Source organism: Chenopodium album, chromosome 12 (assembly GCF_948465745.1).
Source record: "Chenopodium album chromosome 12, dcCheAlbu1.1, whole genome shotgun sequence".
In the NCBI taxonomy this organism is placed as follows: Eukaryota; Viridiplantae; Streptophyta; class Magnoliopsida; order Caryophyllales; family Amaranthaceae; genus Chenopodium; species Chenopodium album.
Window position 1 is genome coordinate 52,214,039 of NC_137845.1, and position 12,634 is coordinate 52,226,672.

Sequence of the window (12,634 nt, forward strand, 5' to 3'; positions counted from 1 at the left end):
GACTTTTGCCAAGCATCATCAAGTATCCAGTAACAGACCTTCTATTGTCAATACAGGCTGCCCAGTCAGTTGTTTAGCAACCTCTAGAAATAAGCCTTGACCAACTGTACTAGCTATATACCTTAAAAGGTGTTGTAAAGCTTTGACATGTTGTAACCTTGGACTGTGCATAAACTAACTCAGAGTTTAAACATCAAAGGAGATGTTAGGCTTGGTATAAGTGAGAAAGTTCAATTTTCCTACCAAGCATCTATAATGTTCTAGATCACCATACAATTTACCTTCAGTAGTTGTGAACTTCAGACTGATTAGAAGAGGTGTCTTTGCAGTCTTGGAAACTTCCAAAGCACAACCCTCAAGTAATTCCTTTGTGAACTTCCTTTGACTGAGAATTATCCCACTAGGCAGTCTTGAAACCTCAATTCCAAGGAAATAACTCAGTTCACCTAGGTCTTTGATGTTGAAAACTTGATGCAGATGAGCCTTCAGATCTATCAAAACCTCTGGATTTGAACCAGTGAAGATTATGTCATCAACATAAACTGCAGCAATACAAATATCATCTTTCTCCTTAAGAATGAAAAGAGAATAATCATTCTTATTCTGAATAAAACCCTTCATCTTAAGCTCAGAAGTTAGCCTAGCAAACCACTGTCTGCTGGCTTGTTTTAAACCATACAAGGATTTGACCAGCCTGCACACTTTGTTTTCTAGATTTGGTATCCCTTGAGGCATCTTCATTAAACTTCCTCATCAAGTGAGCCATGTAAAAATGCATTATTGATGTCCAATTGAAATAAAGGCCACTGATTCACAACTACAATGGCTAGTAAACATCTAATTGTTTCCATTTTAACAACAAGAGAAAAAGTCTCATCATATTCCATCCCATATTTCTGAGTAAAGCCCTTAGCAACAAGTCTAGCTTTATACCTTTTTCAAGTGTGCCATCCTTCTTTAGCTTCACCTTATATACCCATTTGCATCCTATAGCTTTCTTACCCTTAGGCAAGTCTATAACAACCCATGTATTGTTAGCAGCCAAAGCTTCAAGCTCTTTATCTATAGCATCTATCCATTCTAAGTGTTGTGTTGCTTCAAAATAAGTAGTTGGTTCTGTCACACTTGAAACCTGAGCAATTGAAGCCTTGAAAGGAACAGGAAACTCATCATAGGCAACAAAGTTACACTAATGAGAAGTTACATAATCAACTGCACACACATAATCAATCATCCTGGTTGGTTTCTTTGTAAATCTAGTTGACTGTCTTTTAGGTTGAGGTATGTGTATTTGGGGTGTATTTGTGATGTTAGGGTCAAATTGAGGTTCTGGGTTAAGTTGTTGGGTTTCTGCCTGTTCTGAAGTGTTTGGTTCAGGTAGCAAGACAAAAATATCAGGCATATCAGGGTCAAAATCAAAAGAAAAAGTTGTATCAGCAAGAAGAAAAACTGAGTCTGGTTTGTGTGTTTTGTTTGAGATATGAAATGGGAAATGCCTTTCATGGAATGTAACATCCCTAGAAACAAAGACTGTACTAGTTTCTAAATTCAAAAGCTTATAAGCTTTCTGCCCAGTTGGATATCCAAGCATTACACAAGCTATTGCCCTGGACTCAAATTTTATCCTGCTATTCTTGAGAATAACAGCATAACACAAGCATCCAAAAACCTTTAAATGATCAATGCTAGCTGCAACTCCATGAATCTTTTCATAGGGTGTGACATAACCAATACAGGACAATGGCATCCTGTTTATCAAGTGTGTGGCAGTAAGAAAACACTCTCCCCAATACTTTGCAAGAACTTTGGACTGAAAGAACAAAGCTCTTGCTGTTTCTAAAAGATGTTTATGCTTCCTCTCTACAACTCCATTTTGCTGTGGAGTATCTACACAACTTCTCTGATGAAAAATCCCAAAATTCTCATATACTGACAGTATTCTTCCCTCAAATAATTCCTTTGCATTATCAGTTGTCAAACATTTAGCATACACACCAAACTGAGTATGAATAAAAGTAATCAAAAACTCCAAAATATCAACACAATCAGACTAATTTTTCATTAGAAATGTCCAAATATGCCTTGACATATCATCTAAAACAGTCAAGAAATAAGAACAACCATCATGAGTTCTTATTTTGTAGGGACCCCAAAATGTAAGAGATCAAAACACTTGACACTCTTAACACTATCTTTTGGAAAAGACTTCTTAACTTGTCTAGCTTTTGGATAGATTTGACAAATATTGTCATTACAAGTTTTATTTGAGAACTTAGAATCTATATAACTCATTTTATTAAAAGGGAAATGACCTAATCTCAAGTGCAGCAACTTTGCTTCATCTCCTACAGCCAAATTCACTGAAGAAACTTTACTCTTATTCTTCTTCAAATCACCATCTAATACTGCATACAGACCTGATTCCAAATTACCAAGAACCAGAGAAGTGTTCTGGGAGTGATCCTAGATCAGACACTTATCATGTGTAAAAACAATATCACAGCACATATCTCTATAGATCCTATGTGTGGATATCAAATTAAAGTGCAATTAAGGTACATGCTGCACATTCTTAAGCACTATACCGTTATGAAATTTAACAGTTCCTATTTGCTTGACTTCTACCTTCTTTCCATCTGCCATAGTAATTGAACTTGGAAATTTATCAAACACATCATATGAATCAAATAAACTCATATTTGAGCATATATGATCAGTTGCTCCACTGTCTATTATCCACTTTGAATTAAGACAAGCAATTAAGCAATTACATGCCATATTGGCCATTCCATTGAACTGCTTAGAGCTGTCTTGCTTATCTTGTTGAATTAAACTGACTAGCTTCTGTAGACACTCATTTGTGTCTCCCCATAACCAAACCCGGTGATGAATACCTTTTGCGTCGAATCATAATCGAATAAGGTGAAAGTGTGAAAGGTCAGGTGTTGCGGTTAGTTTTTATTAAAAATTCTTTCTTTCTGTTTTCGAAAAACAACTCTATTTTATGAAAACAGTTAATCCAGTTTATTTTGTTCCACAACAAGGGTCCAATAATAGTGTAGTTGGATAGGGCTTGCAAAGAGCTTTACAACGATATATTATAAGCCCAATTCCGATGAATAATGAGGAAGTTATGGCCAAAATACTAAACTGGGCCCGGTTTGATCTTTACATGCGGCCCAATGATATACGGGAGGGCCCAATGTTAATTATTATTCCTAAGGTTATTAGAATTAATGATAGTTTTCTAGGATTCTCTAGAAGGTTCTCTTTAAGTCCTAATAAAATTAGAATTAATAATTATATTTTGATGAGTTTTACTTGGAATAAAATATTATTTTATGAAAATACGATTTTAGTTTTCATACGGACTTTACAAATCGATTTTTATTGATAAGTAGACTCCGTGTTTGAAAGCGCGTAGGAATCCAGGCTGTCGCCAAACGACAGTCGCCACGCGACAGAGCTTGTCGCCAAGCGACAAGGTTAGTTTTACAGCGACAGAGTGGAGTTTTATTCCTTATCAAATTTTACCTATTTTCGGACTGTTTTCTTATAAATAGGGTCCCCAACCTCCGTTTTTATTCATTCACAATCATCATCCACATCATCAATTCTCATCATTTATTCTCTCTATGCTCTCATCTCTCTAGCTTTTCACAAACAAAATTCCGCATTCACGAGATCTAGAAACACCTAGCCAAGTTCGAAGTTGCCTTCGCCCTAGACGTGAAAGGTTTGATATTTCTGAGGGTTTGGTCCCAAATCTCGATTTCAATTATTTAATTTGATTGTTTTGATTTTATTATTTTCCTTGAAGTAGCTAACGTGTGTATTTTGTTATTAGAAAGAGATACGAGGCATCAAAGTATGTAATCTTATTGCTCTATTCTTGTAGAAAGCATGTTTAAATTTGTTTAATTCCTAGTATCATGTTAGGATGTCTTTATTGCTTTCTAGTATCATATTTAGGTTGCCTTTTACTCTTTTCTAATATCATGTTAGTATCATGTTAGGGCTCAAGCTTTGAGTTTTAAATGTTTAGTGACATGCTAGGGTTTGTTATTAATCTTGTTAGTATCATGCCTAGGATCTTGCTATTAATATTATGCTTTAACATGATTATGATTATTATGATTATTATAATTGTTATGATTATGATGATTATTATGTTGCTTGATATATTATATTTATTGTTATTGCTTTATCACGCCTTTTATGCATGTTTAAAGGGAATTTGTACTTGAAATGACGCTTAATAAGATAATTAATAATCTTGTTTAGGGATAATTTGATTATAATTCAAGTGATCGCCAATAATAGTTTTGCTTGTGCATTAAATTCAACCAACATAGATAAACAGGTTTAGGGTTAATCTATTGATTGCATGTTAGTCAGAAAGCGCACATGAATACGAGAAGAATGAAGTAGAGGCCTATTTAGGGCAGGTTCAATCTCTTTTAGGTTGGATTTGTACCTTCATCCCCGAACCCTATTTGGTTCAAGACCTTTTGGAGTTGACGATCTCCTGGATCGTTAAGGGGTGCAATCTTCACCTTGTGAACGGTTTACAAGTTCCTAAAACTTGTTGACGACTCTTTTGCTCTAGCTTCCTTCCCTTTGGACGCCACCTAACTTAAGTGTATGATCACAGTGGGGTTCAAGGTTGGGGCTAATGGCTTAAAATATTTCCTACAGCTTCTCATACCGTTCTTTAGTGAAATAGTTGGTGCACTCTTCTTTATCTTGACTCTCACCATAAGCAACAGTTGCAACTCTCTTCCCTTTGTTTTTGTTGTAACCTCCTTTAGCAAGATAACCATGTAACTTCCAGCACTTATCTATATTGTGATTGTTCAGCTTGCAATGATCACAAAATAGAGGTGCTCGAACAACTGGTGGATAAGCTCTGCTACAACTACCTCTCCTTTCTTCTGTAGCTACAAAAGCCATACTGCTAGGTTTCTTGCTAACAGCATCAGTAATCTGCTTCTACCTTTCATCTTGAATAAGCATATTATATGCAACAGACATATAAGGCAATGGATTCATCATCAAGATGTTTGTTTGTACTCCAACATGTTTAGGCTCAAGTTTCATAAGAAATTGAATCAACCTTTCATCCTGCTGAGATTTCATCAGAAACTTCTGAGTCAAATTGCAAGGACACCTTGAACAACTACAAACATGAATTGGATTTGCAGGACTAATCTGATCCCAAATTCCTTTGATTCTTGTGAAGAACTCGGCAATTGAAGAAGGTCCTTGCTCTATTTGGTTCAAGGTTTGCTGTAATAAGTATATTTGTGGTCTAGACATCACAGAATACATGTCTTCAAGATCCTTCCAGATCTCATATGCAGTTGAGAAGAAGATAACATTCTTAGCAAGAGTATTATCCAAAGACCTCAGTATGTATAAGATTATCATATTATTGCATCTGCTCCAGGCGTTGAACAATGGATCTGATTATCCTGGATTCTGTAAGCTTCCTTCTATGAAAGCCATCTTGTTCTTCATCGAGAGAGCCAGAATCATATCTCTCTTCCAGTCCTGATAATTCTCTCCATTGAATTTCTCATAAACAAGTGAAACAGCTGGATTTTCACTTGGATGTATGCAATAAACCAATCCAGGATCTTGAGTTGGATTCTGATTATTTGAATTAGAATCTTGTGTTGCCATTGTTATCAAGAAAATCTACTTTTAAATATTTGGTTTCAGCAAAGAATTTATACGAAAAATTGCTTCTGATTACAAAATTTGAATCAAAAAAATGAAAATCTAATGAACTGATACTGTAATAAGTATCTGATTTACTATATTATCTGAAGAATTTGCGGAAAAATAGCAGATCTTCTGCTCTGATACCATGATAAGATTCTGAAATTTAGGAGTATGAACAATTTTTAGAGAGAGAAATTAGAGTTTGTTTTGTTGATTTCAGAAATGAACTTGATTGATTACAAAATATCTCAGCAATTCTACTATTTATACAAGAGTTCTAACATAATTCTTTTACAAAAAATATCTAGAGGAAAAATATCTTCTAACAACCTCATAACAAACTTGTAACAGAAAATAGAAACTTCTAGAACATTCTAGACGTTTCCAGCTCAGCATAACAGCCACTCGGCTTCAGTCCTGTGCCAGCCTATGAGGATATGATGTAGTGTTGTTTTGAGCTAAATCAAAGGTGTTGTGCTCTGTAGGAATAGAAGTAGGAACCTGGTCAGCATGATCAGCAATAAAGAGTTGATGGGGTGACTAGTTGTAAGAGAAATATAGTGGTAGAGAATAGTAGGAAATAGTAATAATAATGGAGTATTTTTTGGAGAAGTTGGCATGGTTGGTAATCGTTTTTTAAAGAAGGGATGAAAGTTTAAGGAGAATTGATGGGCGAGATAGGTGCTTATTAGAAGAACAAGAGTCTCAAAGTCCTAGATTTTTGGTCACTTCAAGGAATATGCTTATGATACATTAATAACATATGAGGTCCATATTAACTTAACCATGTACAAGTGGTACAACTATATAATAAGGTGATAATGGTCATGGTCTTCATGGATGGAATTTGTCTTAATCCTTGTTTCTTCAAACTTAGGTCCTGTTTAGGCAAATCTTAGTAAGACATCTAGGAATTTGCTTAGGGATTTAGGGGTAATAACAATCAAACCATAAATACAAAATATAATAACCAAGAGCAATAATATGACAGTAAATAAGCAATTAAACTTAAAAGAGGACGCGTTTGGAGATACAATACTGAGTGAGGACAGTGCTCCTTGTTCAGCAAGGACACGATTCTAAGAGTATAAGTGAAATAATCAGTTTATATTAATGTATATGTGAACGTACATGAGTATTATGATGTCTCACTATGCAATTTATACTTAGGACCCATTAGGGTTACAAAGATATCGAATATATTCAAAGCGTGGGAGATCTTCTTGATTTATTCTATTTCCCTGTTTAGCAAGTATATTCTTGGCAAGTATCTTCATGATTGATATTCTAATCTTGCTTGCCATACTTATCCCAATCAGGCCGTCTTGCTTGATTTAATGTATCTTTTGATTATTGAGCAATGCCCTAAACATATTAGGTTGCTTGGTAATACGGGCCCAACAATTGCCCCTAATTTTTATGTTCAAGCCTTGAAGATGAAAATTACTTAAAGGAAGCCGTTGGAAAAATATTCGAATTTTGAAAATAATTTCAACGGTTAACAAAAATGAGGATCGTGGTGACAGTTTTAAGGCAAGTACCTCGATAACTGTGAAGGGCGGTATATTCTCCTTGCAGTATTTATTGGGTGCGCAGGCTTACATCAAATCACTTCACTTCTTTGCCCCAATTTTGAATTTTCTTCAGGTATTTTCTCTCTCTTCTCTGTTTTTCTCTATTTCTTTATTTCTTTTACTTCTCTTGTGTTTTGCGATGGGTGACGCTGTGAAAGTAGTGTTTGCTGGGGTTGATGAGGGTGTGAAGAAGCCAACTTTTGCTGCGCAGAATGTTTTCCCAGCTAAGGATGTTTATCCTTCTCATATGACGAAGGAGGATGTTCAGAGAATCGTTGCTGTTGCGCGATTTCCTGATGGAGTGGTGGTGAAAATTTCATCTTCTAAGGAAAGGGCGAATTGGACTGCCCCTGGCTGGGTGTGTTTTTTCGAGTATCCCTTCGTAATTAGGCATACATTTCCTTTCTCTCCCCTTGTTCGTCAATTTCTGTCTAGGGTTAGGGTTTCACCTTGTCAATTGTTGCCCCAAACTTGGAGGGTTTTGTGAATTCTTGACTTGTTGAGTGCGAGGTTTGGTATAGAATTGGATGTGAGGGATTTGTGCTATCCTTACACTATTAGGACCAGTGGCAAGGGTCGAGTTGGGCTTCGCTTGAAGGATGGTGTTAGTCCTTTGGTGACAGATCTGGAGAAGGCGTTTGATAAGAAGTGGTATCACAAGTTTTTCTTTGGGAGGATTGATTCGTTGGTTGGTGACTGTGATTTTTTTATTGACATTGTTGAGGCTGAAGGTATTTTGTTTTCTTATTTTCTTTGTGTTGTTTTCCTTCTTTGTTGATTTGGGCTTATTTGCTTGATGGTTGCAATGAGTAAATTGAAGCAGCGCTCTCAATCTCCATCTCTGATCGATAAGTTGTACGAGCTGAGTGCGGACGAGAGATCTTTTACCAAGTTGACGTAGCCTGAAGTGGTTGTCCAGATTGAGTCTTTGGACGATTTTGACTTTGATCAAAAAGTTGCCCCTACTATGTCTCCAGGTATGTCTCTCTTCCTCGTGTTGGTTTTTGTTTCTGTTACGATGTTGTGCCCTGTTGAGACTGTACTACCGTGTGTCTATTCTCGTATCTGTTGGACTTTTCTGGTACTTGCAGTTGAAATTGTATTGCTGTTTGTTGTAACTGGCTGAATTTTCTTTTATTTGTCTTGCTTTTTGTAGATACTTCTAGGTCACTAAGGTCCCATGATCTGCTTAGCTCTTCTTCCATCTTGGGTCGCATCAGATCGCGGGCTTCTTCCAGGACTCCGGATGATGTTCCGGCTAATGTGATTTCGTTAAGGAGTGCTCCTCCTCCACCTCCGCCTCGTACTAACCTTAAGAGGAAATTGGAGATACCTGCTGATGTTGATGCTGCCAATTTCTCCTATGAATCTCTGGCTCCTCATGTGGGCACTTTGCTTTTCCCGGCCTTTAAGGAGCGCCAGTCTTCGCAGACCTTTGCTAACCTTTCTCAAGAGGCTACTGTACAGTCCTTCCAGGTATAGTATACTCCAAAAAAAAAAAAATTTAACAAAACGGGAAAGACGGATTGTTTTATCCTTACTCCGTTGTGTGTTTGTGCAGAGTTTTCAGTCGTGCTTAGGCGTATTGAACAAGGTATCAGAGTTCACTCGGGTTTATGATGCCATGAAGAAGGAACGTGATGCCCTTTCTGACAAGTATAAGGCTGCTACTGATGCTCTGAAGGCTGAACGGACTAAGCACAAGGAGTGCCTTGCTAAACGGGATGGGTTGAAGGGTACCTTGAAGGATGCTGCGAATGACTCTCTTGATGCGGCTAGCTATTACTTTGGGAAGGCACGCTTGGAGATGATGGAGGATTATTAGCAAGGGAAGCATGAAACGTGGGACTATACTGCTGAGAAGGCTGCTTTTGAGAAGACTTTTCCTAAGGGGACTACTGCTCCTGGCACATTGCTGTTGAGCTATGCTGATGAGGAAGTCAACTCTCCCATGAATGAGGATGCTAAGGATGGCCCTGAAGATATGAAGTTCGTTGCTGAAGAGAGGGTCCCTGCTGACAACACTGGGGAGAATTAGTTTCAATGGTGTTGTGTCACCTATTTGTTCTGAACGATTTCTTTGAATTGTGTTTGCTTTTACTGCCTTAGAGCAGTTGGATATTTTGTTTTTGTGCTGTCTTGCTGCGGCTGGATGCTTTGCCTGTTTTGTTGTTTTTTTGCGACTAAGTAATTTTAATATTTTGTTATGCTATGCGTATTTTGTGTTGGCTTGTGTTTTTCTTTGTATTATAGTTGTATTACAGTTGTATTGCAGTTGTAGTATGGGTGAAATAATGCTTACATGTATTTGCTGTTGGCATTTACTTGTTCTACAGGGATAGATGCTTGCAATGATGTATGCCTTTCTGTGCTCCGTATGGTAGTGTAGTTGTTATCCTTGCAAAACAGAATTGGGTGAAGGGTGGCCGTGAGTTTCCCCAGCGGCCCTCCGATGCTTAAGTCAGTACTCGTAGTAAATATAAACTGAATTGACTAAGTTTAAGTGAAGAAGAGTACCTTTTGTACTGCATCTGGCTGTTGGAGATTTTTTGCTTTTTGTTTTTCTTCTTTTTTTTGTTTCTTTTTTTTTTTTGTAAAGATGAAAAGAAAGGTTGGGACAACTACTACATACCTTCGTTCTTCAGAAATGATAGAGTTTTAAGTGTGCTGCGTTCCAGCTTCTTTGTACCTCTTTTCCTTCTGTACTCTTGAGTCTGTAGGCTCCGTTGCCTACTACCTTGATGATCTCGTAGGTCCTTCCCTGTTGGGTGCTAGCTTTCCTGCATTCACCTCTCTTGTGTTTTCATATACCTTCCTAAGGACCCAATCTCCCATCTTGAAAACTCTTGCTCTGACGTTCTTGTTGAAAGACCTTGCTACTTCTTGTTGGTAGGCTACCATTCTCATTTTTGCATCCTCTCTGAGTTCTTCTATAGTGTCCAAGTTATGTATCAGCTCGGCATGGTTTCTTTCTTCTGTCATTAACCCATACCTTGTAGTGGGGACTTCTACTTCTGTTGGAATGACTGCTTCACACCCGTACACTAGTGAGAAAGGTGTATGTCCTATAGCACCCTTTAGGGTTGTTCTATCTGCCCTTAGTATACTGGGTAGCTCATCTGCCCATTTCCCTTTTGCGCCTTCCAGTCTCTTCTTTATGTTGCCGATTAGGACTTTGTTGCTTGACTCTACTTGTCCATTTGCTTGTGGGTATCGTGGCGTAGATGTGATAAGGGAGATGTTCCATTCTTTGCAGAATTTTGTTGCCTTGTTGCTGATGAACTGGGACCCGTTGTCAGTAATGATTTCTGCTGGAATTTCGAATCTGCTTAGGACGTTCCTTTTGATAAATGAGATTACATGTTTATCTTTGATGTCCTTGTATGCTTCTGCTTCTATCCATTTTGAAAAGTAATCTGTCATTGCTAGGAAGTATACTCTTTGCCCTGATGATGGAAGCAGCTTCACTATATCCATTCCCCATTTCATGAACGGCCAAGGCGTCAGTGTTGGGTGCAGCTTTTCAGATGGCTTATGTGTTAGAGGTGCGTGTTTTTGACATGCCAAAAATTTCTTGGAGAACTCTGCAACGTCTTTCCTCATGCTGGGCCAGTAGTATCCCATTCTGAGTGCCCTGTTGGCTAGGTTCCTTCGTCCTGAGTGATTTCCGCATTCCCCGCTGTGTAGGGACTGTAGAACTTGCTGTGCTTCTCATTTTTCTAAACATCGTAAGAAGGGACCTGCTGCTGACTTTTTGAAGAGCACGTTGCTGATTAGGTAATACTTAGAAGCTTTTAGAGCAAGTGCTTGAGCTGCGACCTTCCCTGTTGGAATTACTTTGTCTGTGAGATAATCCTTGATAGGCTTCGTCCAACTACTATCTTTCTCCCTTGTAGGGTCTGTTTGTATTTCGTAGACGTTCATAGTCGACTCTTTCTCTATGGCTGGTGAGAGTACGTGTACTAGTGGGATAGCTCCGAACTCATCAGAGTTAATGTTTGATCCCAAGTTTTCCAGGACGTCTGCTTCAGTGTTCAAGTTTCTAGGTACTTGGTCTATCTTGAATACCTTAAATTCCTTAATGAGTCTCTTTGTTACCTCCAGGTAGGCTATCATCTTGGCGTCTTATGCTGCGTACTCCCCGTTAATTTGATTCACGATGAGTAGAGAGTCTGATATTACGTCTAGGTGTTGTATCTTCATGTCTCTTGCTACTGCCAGTCCTGTGATTAATGCTTCATATTCGGCTTCATTATTGGTTGCTTTAAAGTTACACCTTACTACCTGTGCTATTTTGTCTCCTTGGGGCGATGTAAGCACTTTTTCCAGACCTACACCTCGTATGTTTACCGCACCATCTGTATGGAGTGTCCATTTCTGTATAGCTTTTGGTTCCTGTAGGGCCAATACTTCCTTTTGTGCTTCCTCTTTAAGAGCTGGGTTGAAGTCGGCTACGAAGTCTGCCAGAGCTTGTGACAAAATTGCGGTTCTGGGTTCGTACTGTAAATCGTACCTGCTGAGATGTAGAGCCCACTTCTCCATTCTCCCTGACATTTCTGGCTTTCTCATGATGGCTTTGATGGGATAGTTGGTTCGTACACGTATAGGGTGGCTTTCAAAGTACGGGCGTAATTTTATTGAAGCGGTGACTAAAGCTAGGATGATTTTCTCTAAGGAAGCGTACCTTGTTTCCGTGCTGAGTAAGGTTTTACTTACATAGTATATAGGAAATTTCTCCTTGTCTTCTTCCCTGGTGAGGACTGCGCTGATCGTGCTTCCCCGATACTGCGAGGTACAATTGAAGCGGTTCTCCCTCTTTGGGTTTGGAGAGTATCATGGGGTTGGATAAATACTCCTTCAGCTTCTGAAATGCCTCTTCGTGCCCCTGCTCCCATTTGAACTCTTTGTTCTTCTTTAGTACTTCGTAGAAAGCTCTGTTCTTGTCTGATGATTTGGAGATGAACCTATTCAGTGCTGCTGTTCTCCCTGTTAGGCTCTGCACATCTTTCTTTCGCTCTAGATCCAAGATGGCCCTGACTTGGTCCGGGCTAGCTTCTATTCCTCTTTGTGTCACCATGTAACCCTGAACTTCCCTGATTGTACCCCGAATGTACATTTTGTAGGGTTTAACTGCATTCCGTACTGCTTCAGGATGGCAAAGGCTTCTTTGAGGTCCTTGACGTGATCAGCTGCCTTTTTGGACTTGACCACCATATCGTCTATATAGACTTCCATTGTATTCCCAATTTGTTCTGCAAACATTCTGTTTACCAACCTCTGGTACGTTGCTCCTGCATTCTTCAATCCAAAAGGCATTACCCTGTAGCAATAGA

General features: G+C 38.5%; 2 protein-coding genes across 2 annotated transcripts; both read right to left on the reverse strand.

Moving 5' to 3' along the window:
* Positions 1–4,692: 4,692 nt before the first annotated feature.
* Positions 4,693–5,430, reverse strand: LOC145571331 (uncharacterized). The gene is made up of 2 exons (XM_081630383.1): positions 5,080–5,430; positions 4,693–4,992 (listed from the first exon to the last, which is right to left on the reverse strand). The coding sequence occupies exons 1-2, from the start codon at positions 5,428–5,430 to the stop codon at positions 4,693–4,695; spliced, it is 651 nt and encodes a 216-aa protein (XP_081486509.1).
* Positions 5,431–11,012: 5,582 nt separating this feature from the next.
* Positions 11,013–11,417, reverse strand: LOC145571333 (uncharacterized). Its single transcript, XM_081630384.1, has one exon. It carries the CDS (start codon positions 11,415–11,417, stop codon positions 11,013–11,015), a length of 405 nt encoding a protein of 134 aa, XP_081486510.1.
* Positions 11,418–12,634: the final 1,217 nt, after the last annotated feature.